At 38.8% G+C, this 24924-nt stretch overlaps 3 protein-coding genes across 6 annotated transcripts; 1 reads left to right on the forward strand and 2 right to left on the reverse strand.

Annotated features, from left to right (window-relative positions):
- The first annotated feature begins 20 nt into the window (after positions 1–20).
- On the forward strand, positions 21–4708 carry LOC112573984 (protease-associated domain-containing protein 1-like). Its single transcript, XM_025254744.1, has 2 exons — positions 21–913; positions 2286–4708. The coding sequence occupies exon 1, from the start codon at positions 227–229 to the stop codon at positions 890–892; it is 666 nt and encodes a 221-aa protein (XP_025110529.1). The 5' UTR covers positions 21–226; the 3' UTR covers positions 893–913; positions 2286–4708.
- Positions 4709–5276: 568 nt separating this feature from the next.
- LOC112573985 (microcephalin-like) lies at positions 5277–17869 on the reverse strand. The gene is given in 14 exon segments (XM_025254745.1): positions 5277–7289; positions 7565–7652; positions 8607–8750; positions 8896–8973; positions 9233–9395; positions 9635–11264; positions 11736–11816; positions 13253–13354; positions 13861–13896; positions 13899–14037; positions 15163–15256; positions 15807–16011; positions 16470–16654; positions 17174–17869. Coding segments are annotated over 13 exon segments (2940 nt in total). The 5' UTR covers positions 16558–16654; positions 17174–17869; the 3' UTR covers positions 5277–7197.
- A 172-nt stretch (positions 17870–18041) lies between these two features.
- On the reverse strand, positions 18042–21985 carry LOC112574602. Of its 4 annotated transcripts, none has more exons than XM_025255793.1 (3): positions 21479–21985; positions 21159–21379; positions 18042–18913 (listed from the first exon to the last, which is right to left on the reverse strand). In XM_025255793.1, the coding sequence occupies exons 2-3, from the start codon at positions 21224–21226 to the stop codon at positions 18244–18246; spliced, it is 738 nt and encodes a 245-aa protein (XP_025111578.1). In that variant the 5' UTR covers positions 21227–21379; positions 21479–21985; the 3' UTR covers positions 18042–18243. The 4 variants fall into 4 exon arrangements, with proteins under 4 accessions (XP_025111578.1, XP_025111581.1, XP_025111580.1 ...); XM_025255796.1 differs by lacking the exons at positions 21159–21379; positions 21479–21985 and adding exons at positions 19824–19831; positions 20054–20133; XM_025255795.1 differs by lacking the exons at positions 21159–21379; positions 21479–21985 and adding an exon at positions 20054–20158.
- Positions 21986–24924: the final 2939 nt, after the last annotated feature.

Below are 24924 nucleotides of genomic sequence, written 5' to 3' on the forward strand. Positions count from 1 at the left end.
TCTAGTCTACTGTGATATGTTAGTAAGTGAGACGACTTTATCAGTGAGTCACGACAGCTGACACATTTCCTTTCCTCGGATTCGTCCTTCGGTGCTGAGTCCCGTGACGACACGTCAGAAGAACAACTCCGATCACTAAAACAGAGTAGTGCCCCTTATCAACATGGCGTCTCTCGAATATTCTGACAGCTCAGTAGATGAGGAGCAACTGTGATGTCAGATTTGCATGGGAAAACTAGAGAATAGTGCCATGATTCAGAGTGTGTCTGAGTTGATCAGTTTATCACTTGCATTTCTATTGATTTTCCGGACGATTTCTTTTGCTTTAGCAGACGACGGCACCGATGAGGCGAGCCCGACAGAGTACCGCTATGAATTGGCAACATCACCAGATGCTGCCTTTGTGTACGAAAACACTCATTACTTTGAAATCATCTTTCCAGAAAGTTTAAGCTATACATACAAACTTCGCCGCGCGAAAGATTTTGGTAACGATTTTGATCGCGAGTACAAGAAAATTCGCATGGTCATCGCAGAGCCCATTGAGGCATGCAGTCCCATTATTAACAACGTGGAAAGGGCCGTTGCTTTCATCCTGCGAGGTGGATGCTCCTTCTTGACGAAGTCCAGACAAGTTGAAAAAGCTGGCGCGGTGGCAGTCATCGTCGCTGATAATGACGAAGAAAATGACGAGTATATGATTGACATGGTCGACGATTCAACTGGCCGATCTGTGGAGATTCCATCTCTGTTCCTGATGGGTAAGGATGGCATGATGATACGGCGAAATCTGATGTTGGAAGGGCTTGATGAAGCCATCATCAACATTCCTGTTAATCTGACTGGAATTCCAATCGGTGCAGCAAAACAGCCACCATGGACACTCTGGTGATGGTGCAAAATAGTTAAGAGGGTAGGTTTCACCCTTACATTTTACTTTCTCTTTGCTCTATGGTGAAATTTCAGTATAAATGATCTATCAGATCTATTAAATGCACATCACTGTCTATTAATACATAACATATCAAAGACACTAATTTGACCAGAAGAGTTTACAAAACATTGTCCATCTTTTGAGAGATCTTTTCATCATTACCTCAACAATGTTCAATATAATTGAGAAGATAACTCATTCTCTTTCCAGCAAACAGTCTATAGCTGCAACTCAGACATACAGTACTTGTTATTGTTGTTTCTTTTGGAAAGGACAAGTGCTTCCACATTAAGACGATTTTGCAGTGTGGGTGGTGGGGTTGGGGGAAGGAAATTGGGACATAGGGGAGTGGAAGGGGTTAACAGGTTTTATGAAGATCCTAAAATATGATCTTTGAGGCAAGGAAGTGAAACTTTCAAGCTTGGGTGTAGATGCTCTGTGTAGTCCATAAACAAAGACATTGTTGAAATCAGCAGCACAATTCACTGATAACAAGGCATTTGATTAAGGACAGAATTGTTTCTGCTGGGGTATCTAATAAGTCAACAAGTTAATGGTAACTAAGGAAAAGATCCAGTTTTAAAGGCTAGATAGCACTACCACTAGTACTTACAAAGATGAAAGAAGAGGAGAAACAGAGACAACAAAAAAGGAAAGCAGAAGACTTCATGAATTGGTAAGAAAAAAAAAAAAAGAGGATGGAGGCCTTAAACAATGGGGTCAAAGAACATGCCTTGAAATGTGAAAAGATGGAAACTCATTTATAACACAGTCTAATGCCTTATGGCAGGAGTCTGAAAAGAAAGTTGAAGAACAGAAGCTTGTGGAAAGGGAAATGAAAATGATTTGTTAGCTTAATTACTTAGTCCTCTTTGCTTACCAGTTGTTATATTAAAATTGTCTGTTTGCTTGCTGTTGCCACAAACCACCTGGCAGTGAAAGTCTGTACAAAAGTGCTTTTGTTACATTTTAACAGACTGATATTTCTTACACAAATATGAATCTTGTGTCTGAAAACTCCGCTGGACAGACCTCACTTTGCACAAGTGCATTTTCAGGATGGATTGAAGATTGAACAGTTGATTTCAGCTTATTTTATGTATTATGTTTGTTTTGGCTTTCTCTTATAATTGTTAATATTTTTTTGAACATTTTATGCATTCTAAGGTTACTATCATACTTGTGTACACTGTCAGCAACTCTGCTTTACATAGAACCTGTTTTTGTGGGAAAAAGAGCTTCAGAATAAGAAAATTATGGGAATAGTTTGCCATTTTTGGTGTATATATTTTTACAATTTATTTGTTGTTAGCTTTCATTTTATCATAACCACTTGCTGTTTGTCTTTCAGCATCTACAATCAAACGATTGAGGGCAGCTGCTGACAATCATGAGAATGAAGCAGTTTTACCAAAACCAAGAGAAAATCCATGATCATCATTTTGATCATCCTGTACATTTTTAGCAACCGTCAGCCTGGACATCAAGCAGCTTGCATTCCATTTATATCTTCTTGGCAACAGGATCAGCGGTGTGCAGTGCTCAGAACGTATTTAAGAATGTAGATGTCAGCAGACACTATTGCTGCACCTGTTCTGTTTGTGAGTGTTCTGTGCGTTGACATGGTTACAGCATATGCCAGTTTCAACTGCCAGGCCTAGTGATATTTTCACTTATCTTTCATCGTTATGCTTGAGTAATTGTGAGATTTTTCCTTATTGTGCAGAGTATGAGATGTGTGGGTTTTTTTTGTTTTTTTTTTTTTGATTTTGTTGGTTTGGGATAAGTCCAGTCTTTTTTGCCAGTACAATTAGACTTTGAGGCACTTCAAAAGTGACACTTCAGCACTTAGCCAGGTTGATAAAGGCCTTTAGGGCGATGTCATAACACCACTAGCATTCAGCTTACAAACTTTAAAAATCATTATACCTAGTAATTGTAATGACTTGTATATGTATCATGCACAGTAAGGTCACAAAATCCTCTTTGTTCTGTAATAGGCTGTTTTATTGTGGCCACACTTACTTTTTTTCGAGTTCAGAGGACCAGAGCTTCTGCTAATGCAAAAAATTGTGTATAGTGCGCATTAAAAGTTCGGAGGACCCCTTCAATTTTCGTCAGTGGGGTCCCAGGGGCCCCCTTCAAATTTGGGCGAAGAACCGATACAAAATTGGGTGTCTGTCTGACATCGTATTCCAATCTATTGTTGTCATCTGCTACAAGGTGAGAGTAACTTCCTTTACACTGAGTTTTTTCCCTTACCGGAAAGAGTTCCGTTAACCTATTTCCAAGATGTCGTTGACAGCGTGGTTAAAATCATCGTCTCAGAAACGGAAAGAAAATGAGAGTGAAGACAAACAGCAAGATAATGAAGATCGTGAACCCACATCATCATGCCCTGGTCCATCTAGTACCTGTGATGACAACCCACCCAAAAAGAAAAAAGTGAGAGCCTACAATACTGTGTGGGAGAAAGAGTTTTCATGGCTCGAGTTTGATGAGTAGTCCCGTCATGGAGTGTTCCGTGTCTAAAAACTTGGCAGAAAAATGCTTTCATCACTGGCTGTACCAATGCTGTACTAATGTTCAAAGAAACATACTAACAAGACATGAGTCGACTGTTGATTTGTTGATATTTTTTCACATTGTAAAGGGACCCCTTAGAGTTAGCCTGGGACCCCTTAGAAATGTGAAGAAAGGGTCCCTGGGACCCTAAAGAATTAAGCCTTAGCAGAAGCCCTGCAGAGGACATTTCTGCAGCAAAAGCAATTCACTATATTTTTTTTAATTTGTATTTGTGTTGAGAAAATGTTAAGCAACAAGTGGCCATATTTCAAGTAAAGAGACTCCAACAACAACAAAATATCTTACCAAATGAAAAATTGTTTATTCTCATTTAAAGGTGGTCAATTGGATTTTTTTTTTTTTTGGTCTCCTAAGAGCACTGATCATTTTGTAATGTTCCTGTGCCTTCAGCTTTGCGCTTCGAGGCCAGTATTGCTCATTACTCAGCGTTTATAAGCTGGCATATGTTTAACTTGTTTTTAAATATTGAAGCATCACATTTTAAGATGAAAGTGACTTTTTAAAATTTTACAGTTTTGCGTGGAGCAGACTATGCACTGTTTACTGTTTTTTGCAAAGCCTGTTATAAATACAATGCACTATGGGTTAGTGGAGATTGCTTTGCATGTATCTAGCATGTGAAGAACTGCAAAATGCTGCAATAACAATGTGATTGATTTGTACACCTGTGAGACAATGTGATTACAAGATTGTACATAATTCTGTGTCTAGCACTGATAACAGTTTCATGGTGTGTTCAGAAGTTCCCCAACAGTTCTTGTTATGCATATTCCTGTTTTGATTGCTTCACGGTCGATAATGGTGCTAGACACCAACAATAGAATGCTTAAGGAAGCAGCCAGTTTGACCTTCAAGTCTTGTTTAATCAACAATCCATTACAATCATCCAGAGTTACATTGCATGATAAACAGCAGTGTTAATGCCTACATAACACTAAAAAAGTATCAATCCTACAAAGTATGTTGCATGAATTTTCTGTTATATTCTTTGGCTTTAAGGTGGTTTGGGCTCTCAGTATGCATATAGTTTCAATGTGCCAAAAGCATCTTTTTTTCCTTCTTCTTTGAAGGTTTTTAGCAATCAGGTGGTCATAACATGGAATCTAAATCTGTTTCTATAATAGATAGTGATTATAGGTACATATTCAACTGTTAAAGGCAACATCCCTATTAAATATTTGATCATCCCATGCAGTGTCATTTGCTTTTTGACTGCCAAGCAAGTATGCCGCAATACAAACACATAACCTGTTTCCATAAAATCATTGGTTGTCAGAAAATGTCAACACAAAACAGGTTAGACCAGTGTTACACTCTTCCTCATTACACTAACCTCACCTCACTGGTACAGCATTTTAGCATACTTCAAAGTAACAGATTATTAGAAATGTAGATTTGAATGCAGAAAAAAAAGTAAATAGATATAAATTTCACTTTACATGTGGGCAGAGATAATGATAGCTAGATTTATGAAGACTGGGCAGGAATTTATAAAGTTATTAAATATTTCCATCATTGAACGAGCTGGTGTTAAAAAAGAGTTGCATTAAAAATGCATCCTGTAAATTTTTGCTCATTTGCAAAAAATGCTAATAAGATTCTCATCCCTCAGACAATGGCTATGTTTTGTGTTTGAAGACTTTCTTAACAAGTTACCCAGTCATAGAATGTGAAGGTTCATACCATTGATAATGGGGGGGGGGGGGGGAGAGATTTGGTGTTTTACGCCGTGTTAAGGCTATATTATGGTAGGCAGCCAGCCCTGTAAACAGATGCATGCAGAGAAAGAACGCGTGCCGAGACGAGAAATGAACTCTGGGCAGCCAACCTTCACTGTATTGGTGACAGGCGCTAACAGCGCTAACCGTTGCGCCACAGGGCCGCTACCATACCATTGTATAATGTCAGAATATTTAAGCTTGTGCTACAGCATAAAAACGACATCAACTTTTGACTTCAGTGCAACTGAGGAAAAAGAACATTAGACTAATAACAATTGCAGGCATGTGTAACATTTATTGCTCGGTAGTCAATGAAAGTTTGAAAACTCAAAGTGCAATGATGATTTTTCAAATTCATCATGGATGCCAACAGCAACTCCTACCTCACTTTTCTTTTGAAGGGAGTAAGGAAACATTAGGTTTGACTGATGGATGTAAAAGCATGTTTAAACAGTTGTTATACAGTTGGCGTCAAGACATGGGTGACCATCAAAGGTAATGTCCCTCTGTATGTGAAATGTATGGAAAAAGACATGCAAAACTAGCCTAAAAGATAGGTCAAGACTTGGAACTTAATGCTGCACACATAATACTGGTCATTCTAGGTGAAAAGGTTTCATTGTTTCAATTACACCTGTATACTTTCACTGATAGTTGAAAGACTACAAACTGGAACACAAAGTTTCTTTGAAAATATGATGAATCATCTAATGAGAAAAGCTAACAGATACTATAAATAGAAGAGCAGATGGAACAAGGACATGCCAGGCACATAAACTGGTAAAACTTCTTCAAAACCAGAGCCAGAACTAAATGAAAAAGCTGAAATAATACTTCTATTTACCTCTAACTCACTCGACACTAACTTTGTGTAGGAGGTAACAGGTTGGCTTCAGTGAGATTCACCAAATCAAATCCCTTGCCACAGCCAGAGAGGAAAAAGTGGTAATATATATATAAGTAAAATATCTTTCACAAGTCTAGCATGATTGGAAAGTTTGTTTATTTTTTGTTTTGTTTTAATTTTAAAAATAGAGTGATTTGATCACAGGTATTTTAAAATCCTTTCATGCTGCTTGCAAAAATATCTGCTGCCTACAACTGAAAACTCTAACAAGAGAAAAATATCAATAAATTAAAACACTAACTGCTGTTCAGTTGCAGATGATTTTTTCCAATTAACTACTAAAACGAGGCAGGTGTGTACAAAGTTTACGGTTCAGCCATATCCATTGTTTAGGCTCGACGAGACTAACAGTGGAGAATTTCGTAAGAGCTTGGTTTCGGCAGACAGACAACAATCCACCTATACACATCCGTGAAAATGACATTTATGTCTAAGAAATGATGTCCTATTTCCTTTCAAATAAGTCTTGGGAGTGGAGGTGATGGGGAGGAATTGAGTTTTACACCCAGCAAGCTGCTAAAGCTGTATCACAGCAAGGCCCTGTAAACAGATGCCACATGTAGAAGAAAAACAGCTTGCCCGAGATAAGAGCTGAACCCAGGACAGCCAACCTTCACTGTATTGGTTCTTATAGTATACAATTACTATAATACAATATAATTACTATAATACAATTATGTATGGACAGAATACCACCCTCAAAACTCATGAGGTCTCAATAATAAAAATAAAAACAACAGTATTGCCAAAACCTAACTCTAATAATTATGAGCATTGGCTTGATAACTTCATGTCATCAGTATTTTAAAAATATCATAAAAATCATAAAAAATCAATCAGCATCACACAACTCTCATCAGTTTTATCTGTGGTTTTTATACTGATGACAAGTTAAATCTTCAGATGTTCCTGTCCTGGAAATGAATCAACAAAATGTGCATGAACAAATATGGGCACACACAAAACACACAATGTGCTCCATAACTTTGTCCAGCCTACAGTGAAGTGTGCCATGCATAAAATTTAGGCACTGAAGTCAGCCATGGGAATCAAAACTCTGGGCTGCTACTCCTCTTAGGCCTGTCATCGCCTGTCACAATATAGTCCTCATACTTTAGCAGCTGCTGCTGTGTTATACAGTCTGCCAGAAAAAAAATATAAAATGCTCATTCTTTTAAAATTAAAATCAGACGATTCAAGGTTACTGCTGAAAAAAAACTATTTTAGCCTTTGGAAATTTTTGTGGTAACAAAAGTGTAAACTAGTTTCTTAAAGTCAGATCTAGATTTTCAAACATTTGCAGAAGGATCGATTTTTTAAAATGCAACAAAAACAAACACTGATTTCTTGTGCTAGTTTATGTCTAAAGCAATGGTTTGAGAACAGAGAAAAACTGGTATAAAGAGTTTTACTTACCCAAAACCCAGAGAGGTTTTATGCTGACTTTACATGCAGTACTTTCATTACCAATATGAAGCTCAGCTCGACTAACATTTTCTGTAACCTGGAACAGCCAAGACATCAAATATTTCACTATCAACCTATGTGCAACAACTGACCTGTTTTGATGTCGCAGTTGTCAGAATCTTTCCATGAAGTCTTACTTTTCAAGGAGGGAAAAGTGAAGAAAATAGTTTTGTTCCTTTATTTTAATAACTAATAAAAGAACGAAAGCCAAATAGTGAAAGGACTGGTGCGAGTTTTGACTAGATCTATTCTTCAGTAGTTACATTGCATTCTACTGTAAATTTGCATGCTGCAAATACATTCTGCTGATTAAATGTGCCAGTTCAACCAACCAATGACCTATGATTTACATTATTGTTTTTTGAAGGGGGAAAAAAAAGTGAAGAATGTTTTATTTCCATTTTAAATACCTTAATAGTAGAATGCATGACAAGCAAATGTCAGGATGTGAAACAAATCATCTTATCTATAAGCTAAATGTTTTATCCTTAAGCTAAATGTACAAAATCACCCCATCATTTTACCTTGGCCTTGTTTATATAAAGCAAGTGATCAATAACCTTTGTCCAGCATGGGGTGTAGTGGTTAAAACACTTATTTGTTACTACTGTAGTGAGAAACGCAGGGTTCAGATCTTGTCTCAGGACACTCTCTGTATATGACACCTGTCCATAGGGCTGGACGTTAGGCATTTTCCCCAGGTACCCTAGTTTCTTCCTGCTTCCACTCCCCTCCATAATGCGACATCACCTCAAGGTGGAAGTACTTTCCTACTAAATAAACCAACCAACAATACCTTTGTCCACCAGTCTCTCCCACAATTCCCTTTCTGGTCTGTTTTGTAATTTTCTCAGAGATAGACATAGCATCATTCTTATTTCCTGTGAGGTTCTATGTTGTAAACAGGATGAAGTGGTTTGTGCAAGTGTTTCCACTTCAAAAACTATAATGAAGATAAAAAGGCATGGCAGGTTGGTCACTTTTAGCATACCTTAGCACCACAAAGACGCAAGAGAGCTGCCACTTGATTACGTGGAGGAGTACAAGATTTAGAAACAAAGACAATTCCAATCCCATCAAACAGCTTTGACTGAAAATCTCCATCTGAAATTTGTTGCCGAGCGAGCCGTGTAACCTGCAAGGAAAAAATATTGCATTATTAGTGGCACGATGATTTTTAAAATTTATTTCTGAAAATTATTATAACCTGAAAACATTCCACACATCACTTTCATGTTGATATGAACTGTAAATAGCAATGACATAATGACAAACCTTACCTTAGACTTCGGAAATTCCTTTATCAGTTCGAATGTCTCTTCTGGTACCCATTTTTCGGCTTCTAGTGATTGAATTACCTGCAACCATCAGCTAGAGATCAATGGTGTTTTCTGTTGCAGGTAACTTTGCCTAACAATGCCACCAAGAAAACATCCTACTTTCAGAAGGGAAACAAAAATCAAGATAAACAGAAAATCTGATACTGCTGCATGATCTGAATTTCCATCCAAAATTGAAAAGCAGATCTGTTATATGCTTATATATATACACTGTTAAAATTTATCTAAATATCACACAATCTTTTAAGATTTACAGATAATGGCAGCTGTCACCCACCCATGTTTTGCTTAGAATCCAACAGCCTCTTGCCAGACCATGCAGAACATTCAGGGTACGCCGTGGTTCACCACATATTAGGTGAGTCGTGTGACGTGAAACATTGTTTTCCAAAACAAACCCACCAAGTCTTTTCACAGCAGATATAACCAGCTCTTGCTCCCTGTGAAAAAAAAAAGGCACAAGGGAAAAAAGGGAAAGAGTATAAATATCATCTTCAATATAAATTAAAAGCAGCTATGGAAGAAAATATGAACTTTGACTCTGCATATTTATTAGCTACATTTTTAAAGCAAATTGTACTCAGCAGTAATATTAACAACTAATAAAGTATGCATGAAAATATAAAAATGCAGATCGTCTCAAGAGTACAAACTATGTCTCAAAAATCAGATTACTCACTGCCTGTGTAAACTGGTCATCACAATAGAAGACTTCTTCCCAAACTGTTTGGAATACTGCTGGCTTGAAGTTTGTTTCTTTTCCTCCCCAGATGTATCGGCACTCTCTGACACACTAGAAAGAGACACCTGCCTTTTCAAGCGGCTGCTCTGCTTGCATTTTAATGAAGTTTGAAACTCCTCAATGCTGGCCCGTGGCTTGGAATGCTCCTGTTGGTTCACGAAAGATGGAGAGGTCAAAGTGTCATCGACAGCCATGGACATCGAAGCACCCAGCAGGCTATTGTTCGGCAACCCCCCCAGCACACTGTCACTAGTGCTTTGACTGCCACGGCTTCTACGCATTCGTTTTGGCTGACTCTTTCTAAAAGCTGGCTTTTCTTCACTGTCTGAATCTGAAGTCAATGATTTTTTCTTTGATCGAGAATTTATTTTCCCTTTGTTTTCTTTTGTCTTACACAAGCTCCTTCTACCTTTTTTGACTGGTTGATGAGTATCTAGTAAAATGTCATCAATCTGCCCTGACTCTGTTTGTTGCTCTATTTCGCTCTGCTTTTCAGACAATTTGCATTTACGTGGACTGTCAGGTGTCTGGATGAAAAACTCCATTTCCTGGTTAAGGTTATGAAGTTTTCTTTTTCGTCCCGTTGTCACCACAGATTCTATTGGCATCTTCTTTGTGGAAGTCATGGAACTTGAGTCAGATGGCATCTCAGTTACACATTTTTCACTTAAGCTAACAATACAGTCTTTGCTCATGTCCTCATCCATCATGAAAGGGACAGACCTGCCTGAAGCTAGCTGCTGACCTGAAAGTGACCTACCTGAGATGTTACCAGCACCAGCTGCAGCTCCAGTTGTGGACAAGCTTGTGGCTAGGCTACGTCTTGAACGCCTCCTTTCTGCACCATGGACTTTGGTTTGGCCTTGTATCTGGACCTTGGATGCAGTCCCTGGATCAGCGTCCTGATCCCTTCTGCATTCTGCACTAGAATCTATCAAGTTGGCTGTTTTATCTGGCTGGGAAGTAGCTGTTACAGCAAGAATGTTTCCACAACTGGATAACCTTGTACTACGACAGTCTGGCTTAAATTTATGATCTAGAGAAGCTTCGTCTGCTGAGTCTGATAGGGGTTTGTCTGCCAAGCCCAGCTGAAGCTTGTCTGTCGAGTTCAAGTGAAGCCTGTCTGCTGAGTCTTGCTGAAATTTGTCTGCAGGTTCTGAACAAGACCCATAGCCACAATCCTCATTTACCGAGGCTACTCCTTTTCCATCAAGTTGCCTCCCCTCCTTTAGTGATTCTTTGTGGCATGCTTTTGTATAATCGTTGTTGCCTTCTAAATTCAATCTTGTGAAAAACTTATTTGATAACCGCATGCTGCGCCTTTTGTGGTTTATCTGATTGTCATATACAGGGCTACCTTCAGAGTCTAGCTGAGAAGCTTTGTGAAGTTTCTTGTTTCTAGAAATCATACTATTTTTGTTAATGTCCTTGCCATCTGGTGAAATTATTTGTGTAGCTTTCAAATACTTCTCTTCTTCATTTTCAGTGCTCTCAAGATGTGGTTTCTCCTGCAAGACTGCACTAGTCCTTTGTCTAACAAGCTCCTCTGATATATCCTCATCATCTGCTATTGACAGAAAATTGAAATTTTTCTTATAGATTCATTCTTTAATACTTTTCAAACCACCCAACTATTAAGTATTAAGAGGAGCTTAGAGGTTACAAATGCTCTTTACCATACTATTGCCCCTTGTCAGTGGGTCCTAACCCAAACACCTCACTCCCCAACTACCATAATGTCACAGTCATATCTTTATGTGTTATATGAAAACAGATCGTGCAGGATTCACCAGCCCCAAAAGGCTGCCAGATGAATATCAACCAAAAAAAAAAAAAAACAAAAAACTAATTGTATCAGGAGCACACTGGTCTAGAGTCATGATAAACTAAGCAGACATTTCAACCAAAGTGAGGAAGTACAGTCAGAAAGTAAAGAAACTCATAAAATAAATCTTGCTAATGATGAGCTATTTAGCATATTCTAAATGATGAACACTACGGTGAGACAATAAATGAAATATTTCTATTACTTTGTTACCTGTGAACAGCTTTCTTTGAAGAGGTGTTTCTGGAGCTGATCTGAAGGACACAGGAGATGAACAGATGCCATTTTTCTTTGCTGTAAAAATGTGTGTGATTGAGAAAGATTAAGATAAACAAGCAAATGTTAAGTTTAGATACAACCTTGTTTTTCTTATTTACTTTAAAATATGAACATGAGGTAAGTGCAAACATTTGCATAAGAGTGAAGTTATTTAAGAAAAGCCATAGTAAAGATTAATTCAGGGCAGTATCAACTTGATGTAATTCAACAGTCAGGACTGATTCACTTCATAATAAATATGCTTCATCACCCTCGACATAGCATAAGTCCATCATTTGTCACCTATGCATTTGTTCCTTGACCAGTGCCTGTTGTTGGGGGAGCATATGGATAGATGCGGCAGCTGATGAGTCCTGTCACTTATGCCTATTTGGGGTGACAGTGAGCAGATATAACACATAACAACCAGTCTAATCTTTGATGTTTGTAAGCCAGTTCTTTTGATGGCCACTTCGGCACTGACCACCCTCCCAAGAAGGTGTCATACCAGGTTCCCATGGCCAAACCAGACCAGCTTATGTTACTTGATTGTTGCAGGTCGAGGTTTCTGATCTTCTACGAGTGTGGCACCTGTGCTTCATACAGAGTTATTGGTTTTATGCTCTATGTACAAGATCCAGAGCAGCCTCCTCAAGCACTTGTTCTTGAATGCCTGGATTCTCCTTTCCGTTTCGGTGAGCAGAGTCCACGTGTCGCATCAATAGAGCAGGATTGGTACTACAAGGGATTTGTACAGATTGTACTTTGTAGTAAGCCTGATGTCAATGGCTGTGCTAGATCCTGTCCAGCTCAGCCATTTCCAGTGTTACTGCTGTGATCCTGATATGGATATTATACGGTTATGACGCTGCAATCCTTGTGGCTCCCAAGTACAGCTGCTTATCCCATTCATGTAGATATCTGTTTTGTATGCCAGTGCTCACAACTTCCCTCTTATCAGTGCTGGCCTCCATTCTGTATGGGCTCCAACTGTCTGTCAGCCTGCTGGTAAGGTCTTGGAGTTGGTTCTTTGTTAGTGCTTGGTAACAAGTCTGTAGTCTGCAAATCAGCCTTCCACCAATGAAAATAGAAATGTGATGGTTATGGAGGGTTTCATGCATGTTGTTCTTCAAGAATATATTGAACACACAGATGATAGGGACACCCTTGATAATAAGGCTTATGGTTCTGTCATTCTGGCGCTGTTTGCTGTTTCCAACTATATAATTTCGCCAAAAAGAAGCACTTTATATTGATAAATGTGCATTTTTAAAGATGAATTAAAGATGAATTTAAAGATGATTAAGTGGCACAGTTTCAAAGTATTAAGTATTCTTTTTAGTGATTCAGAACAAAATGAAATTGACTAAGACTGATCAGCACTCAGTAGCTAAATGGCTGTCTCTTCCTGCACTCTGTCTGCTATCAAGCACATTTGTATACCTGGCGCACAAATAGCAACACCACCCTACCTTCTTTCTCCTTCTGCAGCTGCAGGATGCGTTCCTGCAGACTGGGCGGAGTGACAGGGATTGTGGTGCTCCAGGTGACTGCAGTAAGAGGCTGCTCACCACCTACGAAAATGCACAATGTAATTGTAACTTTAGTACTTCACTCCCTACCACAGCAGTGTCTTTATACAGGTGCCAAAGGTTGAAAGACTAGTATTAAGCCCTTATGGCTCAACTCCATTTACATTTTGTCTACAAGGCACATGCCTATGCAATCAAGATCTTTTAGACTTTTAAGCAAATCCTTTCAACCCATTGTCAAATTTAAGGGAAAACTGCAAGCAGAACGAATACAATAACTCATAGAGAAATCAGACAAAAGCCTTTAAGCTAGAATTGACTACATTTTCTTCTAGTCAAAGATCAGAAACCCCATGTATCTGAAAAGTGTGCAGATTTACTCCGGTAGTTTAACAGAAACAAAAAGTAATGATGTTATCACCACAAACATTCTAATGTCTATTTGATTTCCTCAGTTAACTTTGACTGCAGATTACAATTCACAAAAAAGTATGATCATGATGGGTAAGAATAAGTGATTGTTAACAGATGAAAATCACAAAACTTACTGGTAATCGTGGTTGTGTGTCTTCCACTAAAACCATAGCAGAAGACCGGTCAGGTGTGACTGTATCATTGACAAAGAATGTATTAGCACGAGCCATTCGCTTGTGACGTCTCTCTACACTTTCTGCACTCCGTGTCATTTCATCATTGAAGTCTCGAGGCTGCATTGACTTATACTTCTGAAATAAAGACATTTTCTCTCTTCAACACCATTGTACAGTCTTGCCTACCCTTCTCTAAAACCTGCATTCTGTCAAGCACAGCTCAAAATCCAGGCAAAAATAATTCTCATGCACTAATTCTCTCAGAAGCTCCCTCCTATTACAATCGCACGACTTCTTTGGTTATCTTCTAAAACCAATCTTCTTCGAGTCACACTAAGACAATGACCTACCAACGCTCCATTAACTTGGAATGAATTATCCTGTCAGCCTTCATCGCTCTGATCTCTTGCTATCTTTAAATTTAAGACACATTCTTCCAGAACTACGACATCACTGTGACCCCCACCTCACCATGAGCATGCATAATGTGTGTTTGTAATTTACTTTGTGTATGAGTGAGTGTATGTTATAGAAGTGAGCGTGTCTGTTATATTCGAATGTGGGTGCACGGCTATTGATGATTTAGTCTATGTATGATTTAGGTAGAGCGCTATGAGAAAATCTTTAGAGAGGTGCTACATACATTCTCATTCATAAGACTGCAAAGAAATTCAGCCACTATAACTGTTGCATAATCTTTTCAGAAATTGTTTACTTCCTAGCAAAGATGGATTCTACCAGCTTTTCCATCAAAGTCACCAATATTACTACAATACCGGAACTGTGAATGAATCAGTACTCTGCCAGTTGTCTAATGAGCAGAAATAAAGCAAAAGTCACCAAAAATATTGAAAATGGACAAGTAAAAAGTAGTTAAAGCAATCAAATGATCCTGACTACAGTAGAACCCATAGCCATTCCAGTAAAATGTATGGCTGCCTATTTAAGTTTGATAAAACTATTTGAATGAAGCCTCTATTGGAGCTCTTTAAAGCAGCAGACATAAACAGGAGACACACACACCCCCTTCTACAATAAGCATTATTTGAAAGGGTATTTTTTAATATATAAAAAATATAGTCTAAAACAAATCTATATTAATTGGTTTTAAAACTTTATAAGTAACTAATTAAAGTCCCACTACTGATTCTTCAAGCATTTGAACCAAATCATCTTTGTTCATAACAATCTGTCAGTGTTGCTACTAATAATACAATCAGCAAAGTTTTGCATATGCATCTTCCAACATGAACAACAAACCTTCCATCGAACACCAGGAAGAGGTGATGAAAGGTATTTTTCTGTGTTGGCCACAAAACCTTCCTCTGGTACATGCTGACCCTGCTCTCTGCATCTGCAATAAAACAAAAAGGAAGGGAAATTATAACAGGAAAAACAAAAAATAACTTATGAACTAAGGCAATAAGGAAAATGTGTACACTGAAACCGCTACCATTTGAACCACTCAGTCAGCTACAAGCTTCAATCAGACATTAATGAGTTCCAAAATCATCTCTGGCATCTCTTTCTCTGCATTTTGAAATTATTCGTAGTTTGGATACCTTTCATACATATATATGTCAGTCTGAAAGCAAGGGGGAGAGAGTACTAAATTTTATTTTGTCCAAGAGTCTTCTCCCATCAACTTTTATTTTAGTATTCCTTATGCTTATTCTAACAATGTGAAGCAGCCACCTGCTAGGATTCTGCAGACATGCTATTTATTATTAATTATAAAACATCAAGTGCTATAATCTGAAAAAAATGTGAATGTTATTATGTAAATTTCTTTTAACAAAAACAAGCTTTAACAGGATAACAAGGTAAAATCATCACATTAAAACCACTGTTTACTGCCACAGCAGATCCTAAAATATGACAAAAGTAAACATTCCAATGCATACCGCTCAACCCATAGGACAGAAACAAGATGTACTTTTCTCTTTATGGCTCTATCATAGGTTCGTTTCTTGCCCTCTTTGAAGATAACATGTGTGACCTCATCTGTAAAATTTTGCTCCACACGAGCTCCCAGGCGTTCTAGAACTTTCTGGATTGATGCACTGCGATTGTCATTTGCTGTGCGAACTTCAACATATGCCACTACATCTGTATAACAAGGAAAAAAGATATTTTGTCTCAGAATGTAACATTTTTGAAGAAAATGTTATGATTGAAGAACTATTTTAAAAGTCATCTGAAGATGAAAATTATATGCATGTACATCAATGTCATTTGCTAACCAGAACTCAGAACACACTCTATCATGTTACTACAGAAAAAGTGTATTTCTAACTTTGAAATCTAAAAATTAACTTTATAATTAAAAAAAAAAACTATTTTCTGATATTAAAAACATTTGAAAGATTACTGTAAGTACTTCCAAATTTTTTTTTCAGCTATTAAACAAATTTCTAGTTCTTCACTTTACTTTCCTGAATATAGATTGTGTGTGACCTCTATTTTTTCTCATTTGTCAAAAAAAGGGAAGTTACAGTGTTCCTAGCATTAATAACTTCTAAAAATTGTGAAAAAAATTTCAGAATGAAAAAAGAAAAACCTTCTACCTTTTAAGATGTCTAATGGTATTGGAGATAAGACGATCTCTCCTGTGTCTGAAGAGGTGCATATAGATTCATTGACTGAAGTTTCCATCCTCTACTGAAATCTTATCTGAGAAGACACTTTGTTAAATGTGGACATGCACTTATTATATGACTGTGGCCACACATAGTGTCATCATCAGGTGAAACTGGAACGAAATATGTAGTTGAATGCTAAAACTTGCTCAGCTTTTAAGAGAAATAATATTATAATTATAAGAAAATCAGGTATAGCAGTTATCAACTTATAAAATTAAAATAAAATGTTTGTGTCAGATCCATACACAGGTTTTACTCACAACTACTAATCCCAGTCAGACCAGAAGAAGAATCATACAAGAACACCAGCTTTCAAAATCAACATTTTAACACTGATCTTTATGATTACAGTTCCTTTCGGTTCAAACTCATAAAGCGAAATATATAAAGTCAAACGGAAAACATAAAACTGATAACTGCAAACTAAAAAAGTAAGAAACCACTGCTAATGTGCTGACAAAACAAAACAAAAAAATCTGGAACACATTCATTCTGGCAACAACAAAGCAGTCTCGGAACTCTGATCGACACTTCGTTGTTGAGCTAGCTCAAAAGTTAAAAAAATATCTCACGACTAAAGGTAAATGATTTTTCAGAAACTTCAAGATATAGAAATTAAATATGCTTACTCGTTGATATCTTCGTTATATGGTAAAATGTTTCGAACACCTGCAAATGTGTGTGCAAGTACCTTCAAAAATGGCGCCGTGTACCTAAATTCAAGGGAAACTACTGGCCGAGCACATCATAGCCTCCCTTTGCTGCCCATGTTTTACTGCTCCTGGTCATTTAGGATTTTTTTTTTTTTTTTTTTTTTTCTTCTTCTGTAAATCTTCCTACTATCAAAGAATACGCTTAACCATGCCTTAGAGCAACCCGATCGACTATATAATGGTACCGCCTTGATATTTTCGTATTATGCGATATGCTGATGAAGCTTATATATAACCTACTACATGAGGACAAACTGCTGCTGGCTGGTTGTTTTATGCCATTATGGCCATCTTCCTCTCTGCTGGTGGAACACATATGGTTAAGGAGGTAACTTTAGGGGTTGTTTTTTGTTTGTTGCCAATTTAGCTAGTTTATCAGCCTCTTGATCAGTTCCTTTTATTTCCATATGGGGTGGAATTCAAAGAAGCTTAATGTCTCAATTTTGCTGGTTAATCTTGTGTATGATAGACAGTATCTCATATATTATGTGTATTCTGTTTAAAGATAAGTTTTTTTAGTGCATGGAGTGACACTTTCCCCACAAACAAAGGTGAGCTGATTAAGGTGCATATACATACATTATTTAGTCGCACGAACAAACAACACTCAGCACGCATCAATGCGTTTTACTAATTCGCTCTGTATGACTCAGCCATGCAGTCGTTCCTTGGCTTTTGATGTAATGTTTTTGATGCATGTGTTTATACGTGCATGAATGTACGTGTCATGTGAAGTGAGTCTAAGAATAAGTAAAAATAAATAAGCAGCCTGAGAGACTTATGCATGTCATGGTCATTCCTTTTGTGAGTGAACACGACCACAAAATCATTAGAAAAAAATAAATGTCACTGCACAGTACCTTCCAGAGCTTTTAGGGCTGTGTTTTGACAACTTTATTATTCTATAATATTCGACTTGTTGTTTACGTATAACTTAAGTTACGATCTCTCAGCATCTAGACCGTATTGCTCCCCATCTTGTATGTTCATGTCATGTCATCTCCACAGACTGCAAGCGTGGACAAACGTTCCGTTGTGCTGTGTCTCTTCTGCCCTCCCTCCCTGTCAGCAATCTCTAAGTCTAAGGCAACACGCTTCTCCTCCCGCGACTTCAAATATCGCGAGAAGTGAATGCGGTTTCTTTTCGCGATCTCTTCGATTGGCTCGTAGTCTGTCTTATTCCTCTCCAGGGTCATATCGATGACAGAGTTATTGAACTTTGCTGCAGTGTCACTGACGGGGTTTGATTTCTGGTGCCGTCTGGAAGTCACAAGTGTCAGCTTATTAGGAGTCATTTTCGGCAGAAGTCGCTCGCCGGAAATAAAACAAGAGTAGACTCCCTTCTGCGAGTTGTCGGTCCCATCACTCTCTAGTCTCGGTGCCCCTGGCGGAAACAGACCAGCCTTCTGATGGAAGGTCTGGCAAGGCCAGGACTGCGACACCGCGGGTGGAACCATGTAATTCCTTTTGGTAGGCAGGAAGTCGTAGCCATTCTGGGTCAGAGAATGGTGACGTGGAAGACTGCGCATGCGCTCGATTGTCAGCAGCATGTGACGCTCACGTGACTGCAACTGCTGTCTCAGGTCTTGTATTCTCTTCAGGTATTCCTGCTGCCTCTGGGCCACTCGTTCATATTGGGCCAACCACTCAGTCATCCTGAAAGCCGTGAACAAATTTTCATACTGTAATATCAAAAGAAAGTCAACAGGAGATTGAAGTTCCCCCCACCCCCCACCTTGTATTAAAGCTCCCGTGAGTAAAAATTTTCTTTTCTACTGACTGGATAAATATTTTGCACTGGACGTTTAATGATCTCTCTTTTAAAAAAAATGAAAGTAAGCTCAGAATCGCTACAACTGTTGTTATAGCCATTTAACAAAAATACATCTGTTTGTAACAAAAACACATGGTGAACATTTTGTTTAAGCATGTAAAGTGACCTAAGTTTCAACTACTGGCAATCATAAAACTTCAGGAATATACTAATGTGGTTTCATTTTTTTCATTTGCGACGTCACAGAATAATGAGGTCTTGACCTTTCCCCCAAACCTTCACACCCAGGTGAGAAGGTTTCTATCTCGAGAAACTTTTTTTTTTTAAAGCTCAGATTTTGGAAATTTGCATATCTTTAAAAGAACTTATCCTAGGCATTTGAAAACAATTTTGCGCTCGGATTTAACTACACACATATTGTCAAAATGGTGGAATTAGTTACACTAACACAATGTAAACATTGGCTACACAGTAACAGACTGCAATAGAAGTAATAGTGTGCTGACAGTGAGGGGAAAATACAGAACTTTCCTGAGAACTTTTGCTTCCTTTCCGGAGACAGGAGGTGACACTTAAAGGCAAACTTTTGCGGGGCCAGTCGTGTGAACATACAGGCGAAGACATTTTCTGATGGAACGGAACTCTGTAGAGCTCGGTCGAACATACGTCAATACCAGCTGGTGTACCTCGTGTACGTGTATCTATGTGACTGGGAGACTTACTGTCTGTGTGTGGTGTGTGTGTGCGTGTGAGAGAGAGAGAGAAAGAGAGAGAGAAAGAAGGAGAACTTACCTTTAAATCTGTTCATCCATTGTAATCATAGCAAACATATCATTCATTAAATTTCGTTAAAGCATTCCTAATTCGTTTACTGTTTATCTCGAGCATAGATATACGAGTCTTCTCTAAACTTTCAATCTTCGTTTACATGTAACTTCCTTTACTTGTTTACTTCGATAGGTTCTTGGAACACCACAGTTAACAACCAGTTTAAAACTACCAGCTACCACTAATATGTTTACAGAGCACGGAGATGTCACTCCAGAGTTCACGGATGTCCGGATCACTAGCTGAATACAGGTTGTCATCAGCTGAGCGTCCACAAAGAATCCACACAGTTGCCAGTCTTATCAGTTCTTGAAACAGAACCATTTGCTATGACTGGCACTACCAGCAGTGCAACTGCAGTTGGTGAGCACTGACCTATCTCTTGAACCAGACGAGATCTCCAACGGAAACCACGCCAGTTAAGCTCCCCCTTAACAAAAGAGCAGTTCAAGCAGACGAGGAGGCTACTAAAAATAGGGAGTTTGCTAATCTTTTATTGCGATTCTAATGCTGTTCTTAGAGGAGAAAAATGGGTGACTGGATATTGCATAAATCTGGGTGAGTCACAATACCCGAGCGACACTTTGAGTGATCGAGAATTGATCGGGGTGGCTGTTTCTTAGTCCATCGATCTGTTTGCATGTGTGTCCAGTGGCTGAATGTAAATTATTATCGAAAGCTAATTTCATTCGCCATAAAGTCGCAACAGTCATTAAAAATACATCAGGTGTTTTAATAGTCTTGTAGTTGTGGGTCTGATCCAGTCTCCCACAGCATGATGCACGAAGGTAAGACACTGGTAGTAATTGTACTTGTTCAGAAAGGCAACTAGTCGATGAAAGCAGACAGGCCGAGAGACAACCAAATATGCAGGAAGACGGACACGCATACAGACAGACATACAATTACACAAGCGGACAGACAGGTAAACTCACAGAAAACACAATGAGGGAGGGAATTTATGAGAAAGAGAGGGGGCAGCTTTATAATTAAATGCAAATAAACGGGGAGCCCCAGGTCGAAAGGGCGGTTACGAGGTCGAGAAGTCTAATATTGCATTCCACTGAGACTCCGGTGAATTGACAAACACTCTAAAGAGGACTAAGGCTTATAGCATTCCCGCTGAATAGAAGGGGGAGGGCAGGAAGGGACGAGGCTTCCGTCGAAACCGAAGAATAGGACTGGAATAAAGAACTCGTTTCAATTACGTACTGACAGAGGTGTTGTTTTTTTTTTTTTTGTGTGTGTCTGTTTGGTGCTTGTTAAAAAAAACTGTCAGAGAAACTAAATACTACTCACTTAACATGTCGACGGTGATGGTGGTATGGCAGAGACGATTTTGACGAGGAGTCTAGAGATGAATCCATTGTTGTCTTATTTTGTAAATTGTAGTTGGTTGCAGATCAAGTCACAGTTTTGCTCTCTCCTCAAACCTCAATAAATACTTTGTCCCAGTCCCTGGATGTATGTGACAACTGCGTCGAACAGAGGTTTGTGGAAGCTGTGTGACATCGAGAGACCTGTAAAATGTATCATGTAGAACAACTGACCACGAGAAAGAAAAAAACGCTTCTGCTTATCGGGTACATCAAATTTTTTTTTTTTAAAAAGTACTGTACCTTTTTATGTCTTATAATTCAGACTGGTGACACACCTGTCTTGACTTGTCACCCCTACATTTTTAAGCGACGATATTTCGATTTTTTTCATTTCCAAGTCACATCTTGTTTGGTAGAGTCCGAGAGATGCACAGAAACATTAAGATAAAAACACTTTGTATAAACAATTTAAAATTAAAGATGATCTCTGTGGAGGAACTCTGGTCGTTGTAAGGCAAAGCGCAGTACAACAGGTAGAAGTTCCTAGTATACAGAGTTCGCACAGACTGTGAACACATAGCTTCCCTGCTCTAATTAACGGTAGTAGCTTTATTCAATCCATTTACATACCTACAGTGCAATCTATTCTAAATTACAGTGTTTGCTGAGCTCTGATTCGCAGACGACACGGCCAACGTGTTATCAAAATTTATCGCCAAAGCTGTCAGTGACTCAGGTGTGAGCAGAGACCCTGGGTAGCCCCTAGTCCTGAAGAAAGGGGTTCCTTCATGTGAGAAGTACGTTAGGCACCCGCAAGTTTCGAAATTTCTCGAAGATTTCTAAGGCTGGACATCTGCCGATAAAAACCAACAGAGACACGGGTAGAAAGGTCACTTTAACAGACTAGAAACAATTTCATTTTTCTACTGTCTCACTCTCTCACTCCTCGATCCTTTGATCATGCATGTTCCAATAATGTAATTGAGAACTTAATGTGATCCTGTAATATTTTAATAACCTTTCATTAAATTAAAAGGGAAAATGCCAATCAACTGGCTTGTTTTAAAACGTAAGGAATGGAATGAAATTTGCATTAATAAAAGTTCAAAGCCTCCAGTAACTGATTGGAACTCGAGAATAATTGAAAGGTTATCTTAAGGTTAGCCTCGTTATAACTCCACCCGAGGTATCGGTTTCAAAAAGTGTTTCAAGCATGAACAGTTGCAAGGTGTTCGAGCTGAACTCTTTCTTTGAATATCTGCTCTACAGTACATGGCAACACTGACAAGTTTGTGTTTTCAAGAACGGGGCGTGTGTATACCTGTATGTACTTGTACCTTCAAGAAAGTTGAAACGCGTGCACGTATAGCTCACACACACACACATACACAGTCTCAACAATTCTCGCTCTCACCCCACCAGTCATAATTCTGGTGATTTCTTTTGATACATATCTCAGCTAATGAAGTGAATACAGCTATTTTAAAAATATTAATGTACACTGGTTATTTGTGGCGTACCTTGCCTCAGGGTCTTTGCGAAGGACATTCTCACTGTATCTGAACGCCCACATGTTCTAATTAAATTCGACGAGGGGCTCAAGGAGGATCCGGAACAGCTTCCTTACAGATCGAAGAGTTCGTATGGTTTATTGAGTTGCCCTCCTTCCATCACAACACCCCTATCCTGCTCCTCTGTTCAGAGATCAACGGTTTTCTGTTCTAGCAATAGCATCCTCTGATTCAGCAAATTGAAACCTTGTGCAATTCTCAACCAAGAGACATGAAACAAAAAGAATATATCACTATAGCGAGAGTTATTACATATCCTATAGGATAAGTCTACAATCATCACACGCCACCGTGACAATGTCAGCGAGTAACTATTGCATGACAATGTCATCTCGTGGTTACCATCCTAGGGTGTCATCTCGCGGCTGCTGAATTACATTGTCATCATATGACACTGACATTGTCATCTCAGACTAGTCACTGTGTCATCGTATGGCTACTACATAGCAATGCCGGCCTTTTCTTTCTTACTCTATGGCAAGAACAGAAACCCAGACTGTGAGACAAGAAGGTCTGCCCCAGGCTGTGTCAGTACTGCAAACATCTAGGTTAGCAACTCTATTACACAAGTCAACAAACTTATCTCTTGAAAAGGAGATGGTCTTCTCTCCAAAATTACAAATAATGATTAAACAATTAACTTTAAGGAAAGTATGTTTGGTTGGACATGGCTATATCATCACATGACTAAATCACCAACAGCTGCTACGTCCTAACGTTCTAGTCCTAGTCACCGAAGAAGACATTATTTTGCTTGTTGGTTTTTGTTTCTGCTTTGTTGTTGTTATGGCTTTTTTGTTGTTTTGTTTTTGTTTGTTGGTTGGGTTTGTTTGGGTTTTTTTTTTTTTTTTTTTTTTTTTTTTTTGCAAAAATCAGTACTTTACAAAACTAGACTCTCAAACCACGAAGCATATACGAGTATTCTTCCGCCGACAGCAGAAAGTACCGACATTTAAAGTCTCAATATCACAAGCGAAAACAGCAGACTGAAGATAGATATTCCTTGTTGTGAGCAAGAAGTTCCCGCAGATATGGAAAGGGTTTGGGGGTTGGACATTTCCCTCCACAGGCTGTCCCAAAAGACGAATATTTGACAAAGAGTCTGGAAAAATGGTGGTCTCGTAATTATTGGGTCGATGGGCAGCGACGTGGTCAAGACAGAGTGTGTGTGTATGTTGCTTTCTCCTACACGTTTCAACAAGTATAATAATCACATTAATTACAATGACAATAGTTTCTCATATGTACAACATTCACGAGTAATGTATGACTTGGTTGGTAAAGATTGACGTGCCGTGCCTCGCCTCTGTCAGTGGTGCAGATTTTTCGAGTTATCTCTTGCAATGGTCGACTTTATCTCGCCAGTGGTCGAGTAGTAAGCGGTTTAAGATAAACGGTGATAAACTGTGCATACATGTGGCAACGTGAATTACTAGGACCCAAATGGATCTTGTTGCAACACTCGGACACACACACACGCGCGTGCATGCATACGTTGACAGAGCGACAGATAAATTATTAGAAATTTTGGCAAAGACATTATTCTTCCAATGAATAACACCAGTTTTATTTAAACAACTGTGTCTTACATATATATATAATCGCACTGTTTACTTGAGCTCAATAAAAGAAATTCTCCTGCTGTCGGTGACTTGCTGGACGCGGTGTGGTACTCACTGATTATTTTTTTCAAAGATTTAAAATCCTGGAGCTGTTTAGTCCACCAGCGGCTAAACAAGGTTAACAGTTTGATTAATAGCGACAGCCTCCCTCACCACAACAAAGCAACAGAACCAGACAATGTCATCGTCAAGCAGCAGAAAACTGCGCTGGTGACGTTTCAGTGTATGTCAGTGTACGTCACTCGTCCTGCAAGCTTATCACAGCTGTGAACGTCACTCACGCTGCGACCACTTCACAGCTGTGAACGTCACTCACGCTGCGACCACTTCACAGCTGTGTGCGTCACGCAGGCTCCCACCTTCTCCCGACTGCTCATTTAACGGAGTTTTACTGGATATTTTTTTCCTGCCGTGTTTGTTAAGCGCTTCATTATTCAGGAAATTTAATCGGTGCAGAGTGGTCTTTTCGTGAAGTGGAAGGCTCAATATTCCAGCAATAACACAACATTTTTTTCCTCGTCTTGACTCGGTCAGTTGACACATTCTTTTCTCC

Source organism: Pomacea canaliculata, linkage group LG10, assembly GCF_003073045.1.
Source record: "Pomacea canaliculata isolate SZHN2017 linkage group LG10, ASM307304v1, whole genome shotgun sequence".
Lineage (NCBI taxonomy): Eukaryota > Metazoa > Mollusca > Gastropoda > Architaenioglossa > Ampullariidae > Pomacea > Pomacea canaliculata.